Raw genomic sequence first — 24,732 nt, forward strand, 5'->3', positions numbered from 1 at the left:
AAAATAAATTAAAAAAAAATAATAATTAAAAAAGAAAGGAGGGAGGGAGGGAGGGAGGGAGGGAGGACTCATAAGGAGATGGTCCAGAAGTTAAAGGTGCTTGCTTGCACACCCTGCCACCTGGGTTCAATTCCTCAGCAACCACTCAAAGCAGGATACAAACTGGCCTATTCTTCTGTGATCTTAATGAACCTACCACAATGGGAAGTGGAGCCAGGACAAGCAGAGGCTAGCTAGCAGTCTGCAGCAGCAAAAGGCCATGTCTCAAAGAAGGTGGAGCACAAACACCCCAAAGTCATCCTCTGACCTCTCAACACGCACTGTGGCTCACATGTACCCTTACATACATACACACACACAAAAAGAGAGAAATAAATAATGCTTTTTTTAAAAGACCATCAGTAAGCCAGGCATGGTGGTGCACACCTTTAATCCAAGCACTCTGGGAGGTAGAGGTAGGAGGATCACCATGAATTCAAAGCCAGCCTGAGGCTACAGAGTGAATTCCAGGTCAGCCTGGGCTAGAATAAGACCCTACCTTGAAAAAACAAGCTAACTATACCCACAATTACCATTCAGTAACTAACTGTATGGTATATTTCTTGGTCTCTAAAGCTTCAGAGATAGAATGTGTATGCATGTGTGAAACTTTAAAGTATGATTATAACACAACAATGCAAAGAAAAAGTAGAAATATGTGAAATCACTAAGATTTAAAAAAAAAAAAACAATGGGGGCTGGGCATGGTGGCGCACGCCTTTCATCCCAGCACTTGGGAGGCAGAGGTAGGAGGACTGCCATGAGTTCGAGGCCATCCTGAGAATACAGAGTGAATTCCAGGTCAGCCTGGGCTAAAGTGAGACCCTACTTAAAAAAAAAAAAAAAAAAAAAAAAAAAACTGGGGAGCTGGAGTGATGGCTTAGCAGTTAAGGCACTTGCCTGAGAAGCCTAAGAACCCAAGTTCAATTCTCCAGAACCCACATAAGCCAGATGCACAAGGTGAGTTCATTTACAGTGGTTAGGGGCCCTGGTGTGGCCATTCTCTTTGTCTGCCTCTCTGACTCTCAAACATGGTGGCAACATGTCTTTAATCACAACATACAGGCTGAGGTAGGAGGATCACTGTGAGTTTGAGGTCGGCCTAAGACTACAGAGTGAATTCCAGGTTAGCCTGGGCTAATACAAGACACTACTTCAGGGGGAAAAAAAATGGAGACTGGAAAGCCAGGCGTGGTAGAGCACGACTTTAATCCCAACACTCGGGAGGCAGAGGTTAGATTGCTTGTGAGCGCAAGGCCATCTTCCCTGAGATTATGTAGTGAACTCTAGGTCAGCCTGGGCTAGAGAGAGACCCTACCTTAATAAACCAAAAATTAAAAAATAAAAATAAGGAGGGTGGGGGACTGGAGAGATGATTAGGCCACAGTGGTACATGTGTCTGGAGTTCATCTGCAGTGGCTGGAGGCCCTGGTATTCTTATTCTATCTAACTCTCCCACCTTCCTTTTCTCTCAAATAAATAAATAAATTTTAAAAGGCAGATTCCTTCATGGAGATGCCTATTAAAAAAATACTGAGCCAAGTGTGGTGGAGCACACCTTTAATTCCAACACTCAGGAGGCAGAGATAGGAGGATCTCTGAGAGCTTGAGATCAGCCTTTGTGGTGGTTTGATTCAGGTGTCCCCCATAAACTTAAGTGTTTAGAATGCTAGGTTCCCAGATGATGGAGATTTAGGAATTAACACCTCCAGGAGGCAGTGTATTGTTGGGGGTGGGCTTATGGGCCTTACAGCCAGCTCCCCCTTGCTAGTGTTTGGCACACTCTCTTGGTCCTGTTGTCTACTTATGCAGTCCAGGGGGTGATGTTCATCCTCTGCTCATGCCATCGTCATCTTCCAGCCCTGCGATGTCAGTAATTTCTGATTCTCTATAACAGATAGACACTGCAAACAAATGCTGCCAGAAAAAGTTAAGGGGGGTTTTACCCCATCCTGCCTTCTCATGGGCAAGAGCTCTCTGTACTTTCTCCTCTTCCTTCTCTTCATCTAATAAAGTCTCTCTAAACCTTAAAAAACAAAACCTTAAGAAGTGGCATGATGGTATAAGCAAGAAAAGCCTAAAACAGAACTGTGGGGGAATGAAAGAGGTTAGGAACCGTCCTTGGCACCAGCCCAAAAGAACGTTGATGGCCCCTTCCCTGCTGAGACTAGAACTCCAGTCTGATTCATCAAGATGACAGTAAGGAGCAGCTTCCTGATTCTTCCTCCTTAACTTTCCCAGGGGTTGTTACCCCACTGCAGGCCCTTTCTGGGACTAAGCTTTCTCCCTGGGACCATCAACCAATTAAGGTCCTTCAATATACATTTGAACTTGGCAATGAGACTCCTCCCTACTGGATGCCTAATTTATAAAACCTGACCTGAGTTGTCAATTTCCCAGATTTTTAGTCATGGGACCCCTCCCAAATGGGGAAGGAGAGTCACCCCCTCAGCTTAGGAGCATTTCTGTCTCTTCTATCTCTTTAACTCTCTCTCAAAATAACTCTTTGGGGCTGGGGAGATGGCTGAATGGTAAAAGATGCTTGCTTGCAAAGCCTGATGGCCTGGGTACAATCCTCAGTACCCACATAAAGCCAGATGCCCAAAGTGGGTACATATGTCTGGAGTTCATTTGCAGTGGCAAGAGGTTCTGGCGCACCCACTCACATTCTCCCTCTCCACATGCATGCATGCATACATACATACATACATATAAATCATTCCAAAAAAAAAAACCAGAAATGATGTCAATTTAACACATTTCCTCTACCAATCAGTGTGGCTCCAGACACATGCAATTACGTTTCTGTATCCAGGCCAGAGCCCTCAAAACACACATGGGAGCCAGCACACACTTTTAATCCCAGAACTCAGGAGGCAGAAGTAGGAGGAAGACCATGAGTTCAAGGCTACTCTAAAACTACAGAGTGAATTCCAGGTCATTCTGAGCTAGAATGAAACCCTACCTTGAGAAACAAAACAAAACCAAAAAAATAAAAGCGGGGGTGGGGGGGGTTTCCTGGAGAGATTACTCAATGCAAAGCCTAACAATCTAAGTTTGATTCTCCCATACCCACCTAAAGCCAGGTGCACAAAGTGGTGCATGTATCTGCAGTTCATTCACAGTGGCTCTGACATGCCTTCTCTACTCACAAATAAATATTTTTATTTTTATTTATTTATTTGAGAGTGACAGAGCGAGAGAATGGGCACACCAGGGCCTCCAGCCACTGAAATGAACTCCAGATACATGCTCCACCTTGTGCATCTGGCTTACGTGGGTCCTGGGAAATTGAGCCTCCAACCGGGGTCCTTAGGCTTTACAGGCAAATACTTAACTGCTAAGGCATCTCTCCAGCCCTAAAATAGTTTTTTAAAAAGAAAACAAAACAAACAAAAAACTCAAGCTAAGTGTGGTGGCCCACACCTATAGTTCCAGCACTCAGGAGACTAAGATACAGAAATCTCTGTGAGCGTAGGGCAGCATGGACTACAGAGTGAGTTTTAGGCAGCCTGAGCTAAACTTTAGCCTGTCTAAAATAAATAAATAAAAGATAATTTCTCTGACCAAGATTCCTCACTACAAGGGCAGTCATTGAACTGTAAATATGAATGTATAAGAGCTGCCACATACAGCAAACTATGCAACGATAATTTAAAAAACAAGTCACTGTGCCAAAGACTTGAAAACAAAAGAAAGATGAATATGAGGCTGGAGAGATGGCTCGGTAGAAAAAGGTTCAATTCTACAGTACCCATGTAAAGCCAAATGCACAAAATGACACATATCTGGAGCCCTTATACAGCCCCAGTGTACCCATTCTCATTCTCTCATTTTCTCCCTGCTCTATCTCAGATAAACAAATAAAAATATTTTTGATGGGCATAGTGGCACACACCTTTAATCCCAGCACTCAGGAGGCAGAGATAGGAGGATCACGATGAGTTTGAGGCCACCCTGAGACTACATAGGGAATTCCAGGTCAGCCTGAGCTAAAGTGAGACCCTACCTCGAAAAACCAAAAATGTGTGTGTGTGTGTGTGTGTGTGTGTGTGTGTGTGTGTAGTTTAAATATTTATTTGATAGAAAGAAACAGAGCAAGAGAGAGAAAGAATATGAACATGTCGGGGCCTCCTGCTTCTGTGAACAAACTCTAGACATAGGCATCACTTTGTACATCTGGCTTTATGTGAGTTCTGGGGAACTGAATCTAGATCTGCAGGCTTTGCAAGCAAGCACCTTTAACCACTAAGCCATCTCTCCAGCCTCTATAAAATTAAAAAATAAAAACATGAATATGAAGGCTTTAAAAAGTGCTCAAAGGACCACTGTGAAGAATCTAATAATGAGTAACCAGGCACTGGAAGCCTCAGTGCAAATGGTTGTCTGTGTAAAGAAAGATGGCCTAGAACATCAACCAAAGCAAACTGTATGAGTTAACTCCTAGCAAACAATGCATAGCAGGGTATGTAAATGTTCTTTTATCCCGTGGAAAATTCAGAGCCATGCCATCTAATAGTTAATTTGGGGATAGTATTGAGGCAGTTCAGGGGTGATCAAGGTTTCATTCCTTATACATTGTAAGAAGAAAGAAGTCACCTCTGTAGATACAGAGCTTCATAAAACCACACACACGGTATGCCAGCAAACTGCCATGCCCACTTGCTAAAGGACCACATGGAAGACTGAAAATGCTCTAGCTTCTGCTGTTGCCTCTAATCATCTACCTTGGGTGATCATATGTACTTACTGCTTGGGCATAGGCACTGAGGGCTTGTTGGGAGATCTTAGGGTTCTGGTCAGTATTGAAATAAAGAGAAAGGTATGCATTCCCCAAAATGTCTGAAAGAGAAACAGTAGTAGACCATTTCAGAGGCCAAGTCCAAGATATTACCTATTTTGGTAACTTTTAAAAGTAATAAACATGAACTCCTGAGGAGAAACCTGAACAAATTTTACAAAAGCCCTATTTTGCTGATATAGAAATATGTCTCCTTTCTTAGATCAAGTGACCCACAAGTTCCAAGAATAGTAATTCAGGGCTGGAGATACTTATAGCTCAGCAGTTAAAGGTACTTGCTTACAAACCCTGCCAATCTGGGTTTGATTTCCCAGTACCCACATAAACCCATTCTCATTCTCTTAATCTCTCCCTCCCTCTCTCTCTCTCCCTAGGTCTCAAATAAGTAAATAAAATTATGGCATACTAGAATTGCAGGTGTGAATAATAATAATAATAATAATAATACTTTAAAAAGAATAGTAATTCATCAAATTTGGACTTCTTTTAAACAAGATGTTCTCAGGGTCAGATCAAAAGCTGAACTCCAGCTTCTTTGATGATTTTAGCATGTAACCACAGTTACATGCTACTACTCTACAAACGTAAGAAATCTTTTGCAAGGACTTACACCAAGATCGGCCATCAAGGACATCCATCTGCACAGCCAACTTGGCCTGATGAACACTGTCCATGACATGGCGAGAATGTTCATCTCCAGAGTCTGGCCGCAGCTGGCGAAGCACCATGGACAGGTTTTGGAGGGAGACTTTGTTCTTGCACTGCAAATGGAAGACACACACTCAACCTTCCTTCTTGCTTTTGCCTCCCACTTCCAGATCTATGTGACCAGTTTATTCTTAATTCTACCATTTCACCTTAATTCTAGTTGCCGCCTTCATCTTCAAAGTCCATATCTAAGGAGAAGTTGAGATCGTAGCTCTGCTTTACTTTTTATGTTACCACCCCAAACTGACCCTATCTTCCTTTATCAGTCCTCCGGCCCCTACCTTTCTTTCCTCATTCTGTCCCCTAGCTCAGACTCCATTCTGATCCTGTCCAGGGCATTTCACAAGAACCAAAGGACACCCTTTGTTCCCAACTGTGTGGGGATAGTGGACAGCTCACATGGGTGAGGGCTCCTGAGAAGCAGGTGTGGGCAGCTGCAACATCCCCTTTCTTCCAGTACACCTCACCCAGCTGGTTCCAGGCTTCCACCAGATCAGGTTCCAGCTTCACAGCCTTTGACAGAAGCTCCTCAGCCTTAGGGCTGTAATCAGGAGTCACATTCAGTGCTTTCCCTCTCAGCATCAGAGCTTGTGCTTTGCCCTGAACAGAACCTAGGAGCAAGGAGAAATGATAAAAGAAAGTAGAAAGACTCAGGCAGTGAAAGACTAGGGCTCTTTCTCTCAAGCAATAACTGCATGCTAGCTCTAGGAATGGAAAAGTCTTTAGAAGTAAACCACTTACTAAAAGCCTACTGTCTAGAGAATACTATGTTAGTTAAGTAGGTAACAAAGAAAGCAATGAGGGCTAACAACATGATGAAGAAGAGAAGGCATATATATGGAAAATTAAAGTACCAGCAGAAAGCAGCAGATGGTATGCACTCAATGAATGTGCTTTTACAGGTCGGGATAAGACTCTGCAAGGCAGAAAATGACACAGAGGCTGGGAAGACAGCCAGTCGTTAAACTGCTCATCCAGCAAAAATAAGGACGTTGAGTTCAATCCTCAGAACCCACATAAAAATGCCAGGTATCATCAGGCATGATAGTGCATGCTTTTAATCCCAGTACACAGGAGGCTGAGTTAAGAGGATCGCTCTGAGTATGACGCCAGCCGGAGACTACATATTGTAATTCCAGGTCAGCCTGTGGACTACAGCAAGACCCTACCTCAAAAAAAAAAAAAAGGGGGGGGGAGGGGGTAGAGTAGTTAAGGCATTTGCCTGAAAAGCCTAAGGAACTAGGTTCAATTCTGCAGTACCCACATAAACCTGATGCACAAGGTGATACATCCATCTGGAGTTCATTTGCAGCAGCTGAAGGCACTGGTGCACCCATTTTCTCTCTCTCTCTCTCTCTCTGGCTCTCTCTCTCTCTCTCTCAAACAAATAAAATAAATTTAAAAATAATAATAGTAAAAGCAAGGCAAGGTGGTGCATGCCTTTAATCCCAGCACTCGGGAGGCAGAGGTAGGAAGACTGCTGTGAGTTCAAGGCCACCCTGAGACTCCATAGTGAATTCCAGGTCAGCCTGGGCTATAGTGAGACCCTGCCTCAAAAAAACAAAATAATAATAACAACAATAATGATGATGATGATGATGCCGCCAGATATGGCTGGGCATGCTTATAATCCCAGCAATGAATGGGGAGGCAGAAGGAGGTGGAATCCTGGGGCTTACTGGCTAGACATTCTAGCCTAGCAGGCAAGCTCAAAGCCAATGAAAGGCTGTTTCAAAAAATAAAATAAACTGGGTATGGTGGTGCACGCCTTTAATCCCAGCACTTGGGAGGCAGAGGTAGGAGGATTGCTGAGAGTTCAAGACCACCCTGAGACCATATAGTTAATTCCAGGTCAGCCTGAACCAGAATAAAACAAAAACAAACAAACAAAAAATAACTGAGAATATGGTATATTAGTTATATTAAAGGTACTTGCTTCCAAAGCCTGATGGACTAAATTCAATTCCCCAGCACCCACATAAAGCCAAACTGACATTCATTTGCAAAAACAAGAGACCCTGGCATACCCCAACACATGAAAATAAATTTATGTGAAAATAAACTTTATTTACTTATTTGAGAGAGAGAGAAAAAAAAATGAGCACACCAAAGCCTCTTACCACTGCAAACAAACTCCGGATGCATGTGCCACTTTGTGCATCTGGCTTGATGTAGGTACTAGGAAATCGAATCCCGGTTGTTAGGTTTTGCAGGCAAGTACTTTTACCACTGAACCATCTCTCCAGCCCCAGAAAGTAAACTTTTTAAAGTTTAAAAATTATAGGGCTGGTGAGCTGGAGAGATGCATTTTCCTGCAAAGCCTAAGGACTCAGGTTCAATTCCCCAGGCCCCACATAAGCCAAATGCACAAGGTGGCACATGTGTCTTGAGTTCATTTGTAGCAGCTAGAGGTCCTGGCATGCCCATTCTCTCTCTTTCTCTCTCTCGAACAAATAAAAATAGGGCTGGAGAGATGGCTTAGTGATTATGGCATTTGCCTGTAAAGCTTAACGACCTATAACTTATTAACCCATGTAAAGCCGGATACACAAAGTGGCACAGGTATCTGGAGTTCATTTGCAGTGGCTGAAGGCCCTGGTGTCCCCATTCATTCTCTTTCTCTCTCTCTCTCTCTCTCTCTCTGTCTCTCTTTATCTCTTGCTGCTTACAAACAAAGTTTTAAAAAATTTTAAAGTTTAAAATAAATAAATAAATAAAGCCAGGCGTAGTGGTGCATGCCTTTAATCCCAGCACTTGGGAGGCAGAAGTAGGAGGATCTCCCTGAGTTCAAGGCCACCCTGAGATGACATAATGAATTCCAGGTCTGCCTGAGCTAGAGTGAAACCCTACCTTGAAAAACCAAAATAAATAAATAAATAGATAAATAAGCTAGGCACAGTGGCACACCTTTAGTCCCAGCAACCAGGAGGCTGAGGTAGAAGGATACCCATGAGTTTGAGGTCAGCCTGGGGCTACAGAGAGAGTCCCAGGTCAGCCTGGACTAGAATGAGATACGACCTCAAAGAAACCAAAAAGAAAAATAATTAAATATTTTTAAGTGGTAGATGAGCAGCTGGAGAAATTGCTCAACGAATAAAGGTGCTTGCTTGGAAAGCCTGCTGACCTAGGTTCAATTCCCAAGCCACTCATGTAACATACACAAAAAGTTGGCACACAAGGATGGGATACTTTCCAGTGAGTTGTTGGCCACAGAGGTCCCTGATGCCTCCAAAACATTACAGGTCACTACCAAGGCTCTTGGTTTCCCACTAGGAATATATGGAAGGACCCTATTGCTAAAGACTCCACATGCTTGGGCTGCAAGGTCATTGAGAAATCTTGCTAGAGCTGAGCTGAAAACCTCCTCCATGTAGACCAGCTGACAAAAAGCTGCAAACCTCTATGCTGCATTCAGCTCCATGGGAGAGACAGAGGAGTCATCAGTGGAGATAAACAACAGTGGACACTGCAAGCCTTAATTTTGGCCAGCCAGGCCAAATGAGCCAATGGGTGCAACAGTAACATGTCTGTTATGGGGGAAACCAACCACTCTCTAATTGTACTGGAGGCCACTCCACGGGAGGGAATACATGCCTCATACTGAAAATCTATGATGGGGGAGGTCATGAGACCTAAGAGTGCTGGTATCTGGCTAAATGCATATATTATGCTCTCCAAACTGTCCAGTAAGCACTTTTCTTAACGTTTATACCCATATATTAATACTACTCTCACTTTTGGTTAAAGAAGCTTCTCTTTTCAGATGGCAGTGACCTTTGAGATGACTCAAAAAGCACCACAGTGCTGAGAAGAAGTGACAGGAGTGCTCAGCACTGAATCATCTCTATCACACCTTCCACAGCTCAGGGTCCACTGGAGAAGAGATGGTGGAAAGAATGTAAGAGCCAAAGAAAGGGTAGGGCTCCTTACAATACTCTTCCAGACACAAAATGGCCTGGATATCCATGACTTCGCAGTGACTGGCACTACCTGCACAAGACCAGTACAATAGGAGGCAAAGATGATGACATCAAAATAAAAGAGAAACTGATTGAGAGGGGAATGAGATATGATGGAGAATAGAGTTGTTGTGGGGGAGAGATTTTAATGGCTTATTGTCTATAATTATGGAAGTTGACAATAATAAATACATTATCGCCATGTGTTCAAGATCACCCTGAGACTACATAGTGAATTCCAGGATTCCAGGTCAGCCTGGACTAGAGTAAAACTCTACCTCCAAAAAAAAAAAAAAAGTTGGCACAAACATCTAATGTTCATTCATAGCAACAAGTGGTCCTGGCACACCCATACACATACATACACACATACACACACACACACACACACACAGAGTAAATAAACATAAAAAATTAAAAAGAATGCCAGGCATATGGGCACATGCCTTTTTTTTTTCTTTAATTTTTAGTTATTTAAGAGAGAGAGAGAATGGGCACACCTGGACCTCCAGCCATTGCAAACAAACTCCAGATGAATGTGCCACCTTGTGCCACATAGATCCTGGGGAACTGAACCTGAGTTCTTTGGTTTTTCAGGCAAGAACCTTAACCACTAAGCCATCCCTCCAGCCTGCACAGGCCTGTAATTCAAGCACTCAGGAGGCAGAGGTAGGAGGACCACTGTAAGTTAAACACCAGCCTAGGACTACAAAGTGAATTCAGGCCAGCATGGGCAACAGGGAGACCCTACCTCAAAAAAAAACCTAAATAAATAAATAAGGTGGATGTTTTGACACCTGAGGCCTACACATGAATGCACACCCATGCATGTGCACATGCATAAAAACATATGCCCATAAAAATATATAATATATACATAAAGGCAAGAGGCATAAGTATGTGCAGCATGCTCATCGCAGAGTGGGTGCTCCAATGTGCATGAGACATAAAGCTCTTCAAGAAATGAGTATTTAGAGGTGAGGTTAGAAAGTAAGGGAGACAATGGGGACTTAAATACCAGACTGACAAGTTTGATTTCACCCAGTCAATACAAGAATCTTTAAGAATACTTGAACAAAATGGAAGATTAAAAGGCTAAGATTAAATACATCAAGTAATGATTTAGAAAGAAGAACCATGACCAAGGCTGTAAGTTGATCTGGAAGAAAAATAAATTAAGAGACAGAAAAATCAGTTAGGAAGATTCCAGCAACACTTCATGCAACAAGTATGTTCTTTTATTTCATCCCATTTGCTACATCAAACTTTGGAAAATGAGGGCTGAGGGGATGACTCAGTAGTCAAAGGCACTTGCGAATCTTGCCGGCCTGGATTTGATTCGCTAGTGCCCACATAAAGCCAGACACACAAAGTGGTGCAAGTGTCTAGAGTTTGTTTGCAGCAGCAAGAGGCCCTAGCACATCCATACTTTCTCTATCACTCTTAAATAAATAAAACTTTTAAATAAAGTTTTAAAACTTTAGGGGCTAGAGAGAGGGCTTAGCAGTTAAGGTACTTGCCTCCAAAGCCTAAAGACACAGGTTCAATTCCCCAATACCCACATAAGCCAGATGCACAAGGTGACACATGCACCTGGATTGGGTTTGCAGTAGGAAGGGGCTCTGGCGTGCACAGTCTCTCTCTCTCTCTCAAAAATAATTTAATTTTTTTTTTAATTTAGGGAATAAAAGGTTGCTATTCTTCACAGAACTTTTAAAAGAAATAGTCTAAATTTGCAGAAAAATGGATGGACATGGAAAGTATTATAGTAAGTGAGGTAACCCAGGCCCAGAAATCCAAGTGCCACATGTTCTCTCTCATATGTGGATCCTAGCTACAGATGATTGGGCTTCTGTGTGAGAATGAAAATACTTAGTAGCAGAGGCCAGTAAGGTAAAAAGGAGACATAAAGGGTAGAGAAAGGAAGGGAGGAGGATACTTAATAGGTTGATATTGTATATATGTAATTACAATGATTGTAATGGGGAGGTAATATGATGGAGAACGGAATTTCAAATGGGAAAGTGTGGGGGTGGGGAGGGAGGGAATTACCATGGGATATATTTTATAATCATGGAAAATGTTAATAAAAATTTTTAATTAAAAAAAAAAAAAGAAATAGTCTAGCCAGGCGTGGTGGCGCATGCCTTTAATCCCAGCACTTGGGAGGCAGAGGTAGAAGGAGTGCTGTGAGTTCGAGGCCACCCTGAGATTACATAGTTAATTTCAGGTCAGGCTGAGCCAGAGTGACACCCTACCTCAAAAAACAAACAACAACAACAACAACAAAAAAGGAAATAGTCTGTTCTATGAACCTATGGCAACCATAAACGAGATACAGAAAAGTCAACATAGAATAAAACACTATCACATTTCTGTGATGGGCAGAGATGACTACTCTTTAGGGCTCATACCTAATACTTCCTCCATCTGCTGCAGGGTCTTCTGCATCTCATCCTGCACATCCTGCTGCTTCCGCCCAGCATCCTCAACACTGTGAGTCTCAAAATAGCAGTCTCGAAATGAATACAGTTGATCCACCAGTTCCTAGAAAGCAGAATGGTAGCAGTAAGGAGAGAGAGCACCTAACAAAGAAATTCAAAATCAACCACCCAACCCTTTTCCTAAAATACTGGTTCTCTTCTCTCACCTACGAAATGGCACAACAAGCAGTGAACAGGTCTACGAAAATGCTACAGATCATGAGGAAAGCAGCCAGTGTCTGCAACCTTCTCTCATGCTCCTAAGCTGCCCCATGCCAGTCTCTGTAGTACTGAAAAGTCTGTCTCCCACTTCTAGAGGAGCTTCCAATATGACTAAGCTCTTGATTTTTTCACATGTTGACTTGGGAAAATACATGATCTATTTGAATGTGATAAACATGTGAGACACACATTGCTTTCTACTACAAACACACCAACTTGAATTTGGTGACATTAGAATTTCTGCAGGGTTATGGTTCCATTTTAAGTGGCTGTTGTGCTTTATGCTTTCTTTGTTGCCTTGTTTACTTATTTATTTATTTACTTTGGTTTTTCAAGGTAGGGTTTCATGCTACCCCAGGCTGACCTGAAATTCACTATGTAGTCAAACTCACAGTGATTTGTCTTCTTCAGCCTCCCCAGCGCTGGGATTCTAGCTCCTCATTTGCTTCAGGCTCTGTAGCATTTTTGTCAAGTAAGTATTAAATGTTTCTATATCTTCCTGTTACAGGAAAGCTTTTACACTATCTACTTTTTCCTAAAAGAAACATGCAGTCCAATCCCATCAAATTTTATCAACTATTTTCACAGAACACCCCATTCATTGACCTGTATTCATCTTTTAGAACCACTGTGATCTAAAGTAGCTTCAGTATTTGTATGAACTACCATAATAGCTTAACTGGTCATCTTGCTTCTACTCTCTCTCATTCTCTTCACTGTAAGTCAGAGTGCCTGGAAAGAGAATGCCTATCATATCATAAACCCTCAAATAATTCACAACTGTAGATAGAATAAAAACCAAGCCTAGACTAGAGAGATAGCAGATGGCTAAGTGGTTAAGGTGCTTGCCTGCAAGGCCTCATGACCCGAGTTCAATTCCCTAGTACCCATGTAAAGCCAACTGCACAAGGGGATGCATGTGTATGGGGTTCATTTGCAATGGCTAAAGACCTGGGCACACCCAGTCTCATTCTCTCTCTTTCACTTTTCTTCTCTGTCTCTGTGCATACAAATAAATAAAAATATTTTTTAAAGCCGGGCATGGTGGCACATGCCTTTAATCTTTAATCACTTGGGAGGCAGAGGCAGGAGAATCACCATGAGTTTGAGGCCACCCTGAGATTACATAGTGAATTCCAGGTCAGCCCGGGCTAGAGTGAGACCCCTTGCCATGGCCCACCACAGTGCTGTACGACCCCTTGCCATGGCCCACCACAGTGCTGTACGAGCTGACCTCCCACAACCCACCCTACCACAAGCCTCACTTCACTCTTTTACTCATAATACGCAAACCACACTGGCCATCATCTTGTGCTTCCAACCCACCAAGCTCAATGTCTCCTTGAGGATTTTTCACCTATGCGTGGGCACTTTTCCCCAGATTTCCACATGACTCATTCCTCACTATCACTTAGATCTCAGCTCAAATACCAACTTCTGAGAGAGACTTTCCCTAAGCACCCAAACTGAAGTAATCCCTCCTTCTTCTTCTCCACTATAAAAGCACTCATTTCCCTTCATATTTCCTATCATTCCATAGCCTCTATCACTACCAAGGACATATTTTCTATATTTAATTTAAAGCCCATCCCTGAATACTACTTCTACTTCTACTTCTACAATAGTGCTTTTCAAATTTTCTCATGTATCCAGGACCCAGCCTGAAGAGATTATGATTTTAGTACTCAAGCAGATTTATCAATTCTGGTACTTGCCTTGCATGTACCAGGCCTTGAATTCAATCCCTACTTCTGCAAAGTAAATTGTGTCTTTTAAACAAAATATTTTTAGATTTATTTATATATAGAGAGAGGGAGAGAGGCAGAGAGAGTAAAAAAGAGAACAGGCACTTCAGAGCCTTCAGCCACTGCAAATGAACTCCATATGCATGTGTCACCTTGTACATCTGACTTACGTGGGTCCTGGGGAATTGAACCTAGGTCCTTTGGCTTTGCAAGCAAGTACCTTAACTTCTAAGCCATCCCTCCAGCCCTAGATTTATTTTTATTTATTTATTTATTAGAGACAGAGACAGAGTGGGAATGGGCGTACCAGGGCCTCTAGCCAATGTAAACAAACTTGTGCACCACCACATGCATCTGGCTTACATGGACATGGAGAATCAAACCTGGGTCCTTAGGCTTCCTGGGCATGTGCCTTAACCGTTGAGCCATCTCTCCAGTCCTAAATTGTGTTTTTAGCAAGCACTATAGTAAAAATGGTCTTGATCTGTAAACACACTGTGGTGGTTTGAATAGACGGCCCCCAATATATTCATTTTTTGTTTGTAGCTTGCATCTGCAGCCACCTAGCTGGAGGTAGTGTCACTGGGTGGATCTTAAGACATGGTGGTGGGTTTCAGATTTCAATCTAAAGATATGCAAAGTGTGCCTAGCTGGAGTTCCTAAAATGTGCTGTGGCTTTTGGCTTGTGCTTCTCTCTCTCTGTTTGGTCCTGTGAAGGCAGGCCAGCTTCTTCTGCCATTATGGAACTTCCCCTGCATCTGTAAGCTTCAATAAATCCCTTCCTCCATAACTGTGCTTGATGGAAGTTCATCTCAGCAAACCTGAAGCTGTCTGTTACAAAACTTGGTACCAAGGAGTGGACTGAGATGAACCTGACTATGTGGATGTTGATCTTTCAGAACCCTTGTTTTGGAGAAATGGGCATGGACTTGGTGCTTGCAAATGAAGATGCCTTCAGAAATGGTAAGCCAAATGAGAGTTTGAGAATTCTAAGTGTAAGCAATATTGAACTTTGAGGCTTGGCTTATGAGCTTTCTAAGGGGAAGGAAAGGCTGCAGAGGACTTTGTTGGAACTCATCTACTGGAATAAGGGCTGGCTGCATCCTGCTGCCCAGGCCCAGAGAGTTTGACCAAGGTTAAATTTGTAATGGACTGATGTGCTTGGCTAAAGATACTGGACTGAGAGATTTAAGATTTTAAGTTGGAAACCTCAAGCAAGTTAAAAATACAGGCACTCAAGCGCCACATGTTCTCCCTCATATGTGGATCCTAGCTACAGATGACTGGGCTTCTGCGTGAGAATGAAAATACTTAGTGGCAGAGGCCAGTAAGTTGAAAAGGAGACATAAAGGGAAGAGAAAGGAAGGGAGGAGGATACTTAATAGGTTGATATTGTATATATGTAATTACAATGATTGTAATGGGGAGGTAATATAATGGAGAATGGAATTTCAAATGGGAAAGTGTGGGGGTGGGGAGGGAGGGAATTACCAAAATGGGATACATTTTGTAATCATGGAAAATGATAATAAAAATTTAAAAAAAAAAAGTTTTTTAAAGTGCCGGGCATGGTGGTGCATGCTTGATCCCAGTATTTGGGAGGCAGAGGTAGGAGGATCAATATGAGCTCAAGGTTCAAGGCCACCTTGAGACATAGCAAATTCTAGGTCAGCGTGCACTAGAGTGAGACCCTACTTCAAAAAAAAAAATTCTTTTCAAAGTAATGAGAGAGGGGATTAAGATAAAAATAATGTGTATGGGGGCTGGAGAGATGGCTTAGTACTTAAGGTGTTTGCCTGTAAAGCCAAAGGACCTAGGTTCAATTCCCCAGAACCCATGTAAGCCAGATGCACAAGGTGGCACATATGTCTGGAGTTCCTGTAGAGTGGCTGGGAACCCTGGTACGTCCATGCTCTCTATCTGCCTCTTTCTCTCTTTCCCTCTCAAATAAATAAATTAATTAAAATATATGTATTTAAAAGTAATGTGTGCTGGGCGTAGTGGCACATACCTTTAATTCTAGCACTGGGGAGGCAGAGTTAGGAGGACTGCTGTGAGTTTGAGGCCACCCTGAGACTCCATAGTGAATTCCAGGACAGACAGGGGATACAGTGACACCCTACCTCCAAAATAAAACAATAAAGGACAAAAAAAAAAAAAAATACAGGCACTGAGACTGGTTTTAGGTTACCGAATCTGCTATTGTCAAACACATTAGCAAATCTTAAGGAAGATGGTCCAATCGCTTTACCATGGAAAGGATGCCTGAGGAAGGACTATCATAGAATTGCAAACACTTTTGAAAAGAGTTGGCTGGAGAAGGAACCTGCTTTTCAAGGCTATGATTTGTTTCGTCCCTGAATTAAGAATATGGCTGTGTCTTGAACAACTGGTATTGGTTGCAGAAGCATGAAAAATGCATGGAGTGGTTGTGAATTGCACATGGTTCCAGGAGCTGCTGCTAAGATGCAGCATGAGGCCTAATGACCTGATAGGCTGAAAGAGCCTTTGGAAGATGGACTGTGGTTTGCATGAGGACCCGAAGATGTTTTGGATATACCAGGATTATGCAAGGGCTACCATGGAGTGTACTGTTAGCCTGGAATGGAAGTCTTCCCTGACTACTCTGTCCAGCTGGAGAGGCAGAATTCAAAAATCCGGAGACTGTCAGTGTCCAGTTGTACTGAACTTAAAACTGCAGAAGTTAGATGTTTGATGGTGGTTGCATTTGCATTGTTTTAGTCTCTCCTTGCTATGCATTATACAAGTTGAAAATGTTTACTCTGCACCTTTATATATTGAAGTATTTAACTTGTTTGATTTTACAGGACTTACTATCTTAAATTGGTCAAGACTATGGGGACCTTTGAAAGTGAATTGAGTACAACTTACAATGTGTGATGGTTATAAATCTATTGGGGGCCAGGTACGGAATGTGGTGGTTTGAATAGATGGCCCCTGATATATTCAGTTTTTTATTTGTTTGTAGTTTGCATCTGCAGCCACCTAGCTGGAGGCAATGTCACTGGGTGGATCTTAAGATGTGGTGGTGGGTTTCAGATTTCAATCTAAAAATATGCCAAGTGTGCCTAGCTGGAGTTCCTGAAGTGTGCTGTGGCTTTTGGCTTGTGCTTCTCCCTCTCTCTCTCCCTCTCTCTCTCTCTCTACTTGGTCCTGTGAAAGCAGACCAGCTTCTTCTGCCATTATGGAACTTCCCCTGGATCTGTAAGCTTCAATAAATCCCTTCCTCCATAACTGTGCTTGGTGTGGAAGTTCATCTCAGTGAACCTGAAGCTGTCTGATACCCACACTTTGAGAAACCTTTGTTGTTATGGTTATAGCTGCTGTTTTGTTTTTTAATTTTTCAAAGTAGGGTTTTACTCTAACCCAGGCTGACCTGGAATTCACTAGGTAGTCTCAGGGTAGCGTCAAACTCACAGTGATCCTCCTACCTCTCTGCCTCCGAAATGCTGGAATTAAAGGTATGCACCACCACTCCCAGCTGTTGAGATATATATAGAGAGAGATATAGATATATGTATATATATGTATATATCTATATCTATATATATTGCAAGGAGACAAAGAAAAGATGCTAGAGGGCTTCTAGCCACTGCAAACAAACTCAAAATGCATGTGCCACTTTGGGCATCTGGCTTTATGTGGGTACTAGGGAATCAAATCCAGGTCCTTGGGTTTTGTAGGCAAGCACCTTAACTACTGAACCATCTCTCCAGCTTGCTGCCGCTGTTTGGAAACAGGGCCTCATTCAGCCCAGGCTGGTATCAGATTCCCTTTGTAGCTGAGGCATGAATTCCTCATCCTGCTGCCTTTATCTTCCAAGTGCTGGGATTACAGACATGTGCCACCACAGCTAACACAAGAAATATTTTGTTTCTTTGTTTTATGTTTTTTTTTTTTTTTCAAGGTAAGGTCTTACTCTAGCCCAGGCTGACCTCGAACTCATAGAAATCTTCCTACCTCTGCCTCCCAAGTTTTGGGACTTAAAGGTGTGCACCACCACACCCAGCCAAAATATTCTTTTATATATTGTGTTTTCCCTAAGATATCTATAATCAGATGAAAGTTTACAACCATTCCCATTAAATATCAACATCACTATTCAATCCTCTTCCACTTCTTTATTTCACTCCCTTATTACAGTCCTTCACTAACCCATAAAATACCCCAAGCATCCTCTTCCAAACCACTTAAAGCAGCAACCATACATGAACCCAGACAAAGAGAGTTCTCAGCAAAAATCACAATTCATTTTCTTTCACCCTGCGTTCAATATGGCAAATTTAGAAAGTGAGATGCTCTTCAAATGTTTTCTTTTAGTTGTCAAAGGAAACAGACAAATTGCCCAGTTCTGTTGTTTGCTCTCCTTTGCCTGGACTGACTATTTTTCTTTCATGCCAATATCATTACATATACACTTTTAAAACTCAAGTAGGAAAATGTGAATAAAGGAAGATAAAACTTATAACCATTCCAAATAACATCAAGGAAAACCATTGTTTGTAATAACTTCAGATTTTCTTCTGTGCATTTGCAAACATGCATACATGATGGTTCTAGTAGAAAACTAGCATTGAGACTTTAATTTTTGCCAGTCACACTAGGAAATAAAGTTGAAATCAACATCAGCTGGAAGTGGCATGAAGCCCATGCTCTAAAGTGTTAACCTGCCCAAGGAATAAAGAAATCTCATTAATGTTTATTTTATTTTATTTTGTTAAAAGTCTATAAGCATGGCTGGAGAGAGATGGTTCAACAATTAAAGACACTTGCTTGCAAAGCCTTACAGCCTGGGTTTCATTCCCTGGTACCCATGTAAAGCCAGATGCACAAAGTGGCACATGCCTCTGGGGTTTGTTAACAAGCAAGTGGTCCTAACATGTGCATTCTCATTCATTCTGTCTCTCTCTCTTTCTCTCTACTCATAAATAAAAATATTTCTGAGAAAAAAGACAAGTCTCTAAGCATAGTTCTCATCTTTAAATTCCAACTATCTTAGACAAAATGAGTTTCTGAGATTGGAGGATAATTTTGACTTGTTAAAATAAATTTGGGCCGGGCATGGTGGCATATTTCTTTAATCCCAGCACTGGGGGGCAGAGGTACGAGCGAGCCTGGGACTACACAGTGTGTTCCAAGTGAGTTCTAACTCAGTCTGGACTAAAAAAAACATCAAAACAAAAAAATTAAAACTTGGTTAAAAAAAAAAAAGCCAAGTGGGTCAGTGCCCTTCTACCAAGTACAATAGCATAGTCACCTAGGAGTGACTACGGTGGCGTGGATGGAGTCTGTCCCCTAGGATGAGACCCCACGCTTGGACAGCAGTATTAAAAAAAAAAAAAAAATCCCCTAAGGAAAGAAACCAGGATGTTTGCGGTATGGCCTATTACTGTGATTGTTGACAAGTTCAAAGAAAGAATGCTAATGAAATGGACATTGTGGTGAGCACAACAGCTGATAGGTGGGAGCTCTGCCATACATACATGGCATGCTTGTTGCTGTGGGGAGTAGGGGTGTAGGGGACTTGCTAGGAACAAAGTCCGGAACCACAGATGCTCTTCCCCACGGGGCTGAGATCCTGAGCGGTCCCGGGAGCAGCCCAGGTCCAAGCCCGCGCCGGCCCGGGCGAGGCTCCGTGGGGCGGCACCGCCACACACGGCGCGCCGCGCCCCGCCATGGGCTCGCAGGCGCTCGGTCCTCGGCGCCTCCTCCCGAGCAGACGCGAGCCGAAGGCCTCACCTGTAATTTCTGCAAGGCGTGCAGAGCTTCCTCCTCTTCATCGGCCATCATTCCCGGCCACTGTTTCTCCGCCCCCAACTCTGGAACCACAGAGACTCGTCCGCACTCGGGTTATGAAGCCACAGCGACATCTAGAGCTCTGGAGGCTCATAGCCTCCCCGGGGGCGCCGCGACCGGCCCACGGAATCAATGCTGGGTAGGGCGAGCACTTTGTAGGTCGGCTGGCCCCCATTCTTCTCCTTCTGCCTCAGCCTCAGCCCCCCATCTGGTTTATAAAAACTTTTAATTTCATTCCCAAATCTTCAGCTCTATTACATGAGTATTTTTGTTTCTTAGAAACAAAAAGAAATGTAATACTCTGAATATTTTATTCATTTGAGAGAAAAAGGCAGACAGAATAGGTACTCCGAGGCCTCCAACCCTCTGCAAATGAACTCCAGACGCGTGCACAAATGCGCCACCTTGAGCATCTGTCTTACGTGCGAAGTGGGGAGTTAGAACCTGGGTCCTTAGGCTTCTCAGACAGGCATCTTAACTGCTAAGCCATCCCTCCAGCCCTGTAATACTCTTAAAAACACTGTTATATGTTATTTGTGTTATGTGGTATATGAGAAATTGTTTTTACTTATTTGACAGAGAAAGAGGGGAGGGGAGAGAAAGAATGGGCGCGCCAGGGCTTCCAGCCACTGCAAACGAACTCCAGACACGTGTGCCCCTTTGTGCATCTGGCTAATGTGAGTCCTGGGGAATCAAGCCTGGGTCCTTTGGCTTTGCAAGCAAACGCCTTAACCACAAACCCATCCCTCCAGCCTGGTATATGAAAATTTGAAGAAAATATAGTACATCACTAACTTGCATGAATATTTTCCAAACTTGGCAGGTTTTTTTGTGTATGAATAGTTTTGTCATGTTAAATGCATTCTCCTAACACCTACTTTGCTGGAGCTGACATTAAAAAAGTCTCCATGTTGTACACTAATAATGTTCACATTTCATTTCCAAAAGGATAGTCTACCTTGGAAAAAAAAAAGGATACATAAGAAACAGTCTCTGGAGAGAGAAACAAAGGGGCTGGGCACTGTGGATGACCAAAGAAAATTCCATTTTTGTTTGTCTTTTTTTTTTTTTTATTAACATTTTCCATGATTATAAAATATATCCCATGGTAATTCCCTCCTTCCCCACCCCCACACTTTCCCGTTTGAAATTCCATTCTCCATCATATTACCTCCCCATTACAATCATTGTAATTACATATATACAATATCAACCTATTAAGTATCCTCCTCCCTTCCTTTCTCCACCCTTTATGTCTCCTTTTCAACCTACTGACCTCTGCTACTAAGTATTTTCATTCTCACGCAGAAGCCCAATCATCTGTAGCTAGGATCCACATATGAGAGAGAACATGTGGCGCTTGGCTTTCTGGGCCTGGGTTACCTCACTTAGTATAATACTTTCCAGGTCCATCCATTTTTCTGCAAATTTCATAACTTCATTTTTCTTTACCGCTGAGTAGAACTCCATTGTATAAATGTACCACATCTTCATTATCCACTCATCTGTTGAGGGACATCTAGGCTGGTTCCATTTCCCAGCTATTATAAATTGAGCAGCAATAAACATGGTTGAGCATGTACTTCTAAGGAAATGAGATGAGTCCTTTGGATATATGCCTAGGAGCGCTATAGCTGGGTCATATGGTAGATCAATCTCTAGCTGCTTTAGGAACCTCCACACTGTTTTCCACAATGGCTGGACCAGATTTCATTCCCACCAGCAGTGCAGAAGGGTTCCTTTTTTTCCACATCCCCGCAAACATTTATGATCATTTGTTTTCATGATGGTGGCCAACCTGACAGGAGTGAAATGGAATCTCAATGTAGCTTTAATCTGCATTTCCCTGATGACTAGTGACGTAGAACATTTTTTTAGATGCTTATATGCCATTCGTATTTCTTCCTTTGAGAACTCTCTATTTAGCTCCATAGCCCATGTTTTGATTGGCTTCTTTGATTCCTTATTATTTAACTTTTTGAGTTCTTTGTATATCCTAGATATTAATCCTCTATCAGATATATAGCTGGCGAAGATTTTTTCCCATTCTGTAGGTTGCCTCTTTGCTTTTTTCACTGTGTCCTTTGCGGTGCAAAATCTTTGTAATTTCAGTAGGTCCCAGTGGTTAATCTGTGGTTTTATTGCCTGAGCAATTGGGGTTGTATTCAGAAAGTCTTTGCCAAGACCAATATGTTGAAGGGTTTCCCCTACTTTTTCCTCTAGCAGTTTCAAAGTTTCCGGTCTGATGTTAAGGTCTTTAATCCATTTGGACTTAATTCTTGTGCATGGCGAGAGAGAAGAATCTATTTTCATCCTTCTGCAGATATTTATCCAGTTTTCAAAACACCATTTGCTGAAGAGGCTGTCTCTTCTCCAATGAGTATTTTTGGCATTTTTATCGAATATCAGGTGGCTATAGCTACTTGGGCTTACATCTGGGTCCTCTATTCTGTTCCACTGATCTACATGTCTGTTTTTGTGCAAGTACCATGCTGTTTTTGTTACTATGGCTCTGTAGTATAAGTTAAAATCAGGTATGGTGATACCACCAGCCTCTTTTTTGTTGCTCAGTATTATTTTAGATATTCGAGGTTTTTGTGATTCCAAATGAATTTTTGGATTGTTTTTTCTATTTCCATGAAGAAAGCCTTTGGAATTTTGATAGGGATTGCATTAAATGTGTAGATTGCTTTAGGTAAGATTGCCATTTTCACGATATTGATTCTTCCAATCCAGGAACAAGGGATGTTTCTCCACTTTCTAGTGTCTTCTGCAATTTCTCGGTTGAGTGTTTTAAAGTTCTCATTGTATAGATTCTTTACTTCCTTGGTTAGGTTTATTCCAAGGTATTTTATTTTTTTTGATGCAATTGTGAATGGGAGTGATACTCTGATTTCATCCTCTGTGTGTTTGTTGTTAGCATATATGAAGGCTACTGATTTCTGTGTATTTATTTTGTATCCTGCTACATTGCTGTAGGTTTTGATCAGCTCTAACAGCTTGCTAGTAGAGTCTTTAGGGTCCTTTATGTATAGAATCATGTCATCTGCAAATAATGATAACTTGATTTGTTCCTTTCCAATTTGTATCACTTTTATGTGTGTCTCTTGCCTTATTGCTATGGCAAAGACTTCCAAAACTATATTAAATAGAAGTGGGGACAGTGGACACCCTTGTCTTGTTCCTGATTTTAGTGGAAAAGCTTCCAGTTTTTCCCCATTTAGTAATATGTTGGCTGTAGGCTTGTCATAAAGAGCCTTTATTATATTGAGATATGTTCCTTCTATTCCCAGTCTCTGTAGGACTTTTATCATGAAGGGATGTTGGATTTTGTCAAATGCTTTCTCTGCATCTAATGAGATGATCATGTGATTTTTGTCCTTCAACCCGTTTATGTAATGTATTACATTTATAGATTTGTGTATGTTGAACCATCCCTGCATATCTGGGATAAAGCCTACTTGGTCAGGGTGAATGATCTTTTTTTTTTTTTTTTTTTAAATTTATTTATTTGAGAGCGACAGACACAGAGAGAAAGACAGATAGAGGGAGAGACAGAATGGGCGCGCCAGGGCTTCCAGCCTCTGCAAACGAACTCCAGATGCGTGCGCCCCCTTGTGCATCTGGCTAACGTGGGACCTGGGGAACCGAGCCTTGAACCGGGGTCCTTAGGCTTCACAGGCAAGCGCTTAACCGCTAAGCCATCTCTCCAGCCCAGGGTGAATGATCTTTTTGATATACTCTTGTATTCTGTTTGCCAATATTTTGTTGAGAATTTTTGCATCTATGTTCATGAGGGAGATTGGTCTGTAATTTTCTTTTTTTGTTCTATCTTTGCCTGGTTTTGGTATCAGGGAGATGCTGGCCTCATAGAAGGAGTTTGGTAGAATTCCTTCTTTTTCTATTTCCTGGAAAAGCTTAAGAAGCAATGGTGTTAGCTCTTCCTTAAAAGTCTGGTAAAATTCAGCAGTGAATCCATCCGGGCCTGGGCTTTTTTTAGTTGGGAGATTATTGATAACTGTTCGGATCTCCATGCTTGTTATAGGTCTATTTAAGTGATTAATCTCATTTTGATTTAATTTAGGTAGGTCATATAGATCAAGGAAATCATCCATTTCTTTCAGATTTTCATACTTTGTGGAGTATATGCTTTTATACTATGTCCCTATGATTTTTTGAATTTCTCTGGAATCTGTTGTGATGTTACCTTGTTCATCTCTGATTTTATTAATTTGTGTCTCTTCTCTCTTTCTTTTGGTCAGATTTGCTAAGGGTTTATCAATCTTGTTTATCCTTTCAAAGAACCAACTCTTGGTTTCATTAATTCTTTGGATTGTTCTTTTTGTTTCTATTTCATTAATTTCTGCCCTAATCTTTATTATTTCTTCCCGTCTACTAATTTTTGGTTTGCCTTGTTCTTCTCTTTCCAAGGCTTTAAGGCGAAGCATTAGGTCGTTTACTTGCGACCTTTCTAATTTCTTAATATAGGCACTTAAGGCTATAAATTTACCTCTTAGAACTGCCTTCATTGTGTCCCAGAGATTTTGGTATGTTGTGTTCTCATTATCATTTGACTCTATAAATTTTTTGATTTCCTTTTTGATTTCGTCATTGACCCACTCATCATTTAGTAGTGTATTGTTTAGTTTCCATGATTTTGTGTATGCTCTATAGCCTTTCTTGCTACTGATTTGTAGTTTAATTCCATTGTGGTCAGATAGAATGCAAGGAATTATTTCAATTTTCCTGAATTTGTTAAGATTTGCTTTGTGTCCTAATATATGGTCTATTTTAGAGAATGTTCCATGTGCTGCTGAAAAGAATGTATATTCTGCAGCCTTTGGATGAAATGTCCTGTATATATCTGTTAGGTCCATTCCTTCTATGACCTCATTTAGTCCAGATGCCTCTCTGTTTATTCTTTCCCTGGATGACCTGTCAATTGATGAGAGTGGGGT

General features: G+C 41.9%; 1 protein-coding gene across 4 annotated transcripts in view; it reads right to left on the minus strand.

Annotated features, from left to right (window-relative positions):
• Ttc5 (tetratricopeptide repeat domain 5) overlaps window positions 1-19,811 on the minus strand; it is a 49,710-nt gene extending 29,899 nt beyond the window's left edge. For 3 of the 4 annotated variants that reach the window (XM_004670157.3, XR_006638542.1, XR_006638541.1), the window contains exons 1-5: window positions 19,718-19,811; window positions 11,922-12,054; window positions 5,948-6,159; window positions 5,451-5,601; window positions 4,790-4,881 (exon numbers count right to left, since the gene is read on the minus strand). In XM_004670157.3, the coding sequence (XP_004670214.1) occupies window positions 4,790-4,881; window positions 5,451-5,601; window positions 5,948-6,159; window positions 11,922-12,054; window positions 19,718-19,768 (639 nt within the window). In that variant the 5' untranslated portion in view covers window positions 19,769-19,811. Of the gene's footprint in view, window positions 1-4,789; window positions 4,882-5,450; window positions 5,602-5,947; window positions 6,160-11,921; window positions 12,055-19,717 lie in introns of those variants that run through there. The other variant, XM_045156690.1, reaches the window with a different exon arrangement.
• Between the last annotated feature and the right edge of the window lie 4,921 nt (window positions 19,812-24,732).

This window comes from Jaculus jaculus, chromosome 8 (assembly GCF_020740685.1).
Source record: "Jaculus jaculus isolate mJacJac1 chromosome 8, mJacJac1.mat.Y.cur, whole genome shotgun sequence".
In the NCBI taxonomy this organism is placed as follows: domain Eukaryota; kingdom Metazoa; phylum Chordata; class Mammalia; order Rodentia; family Dipodidae; genus Jaculus; species Jaculus jaculus.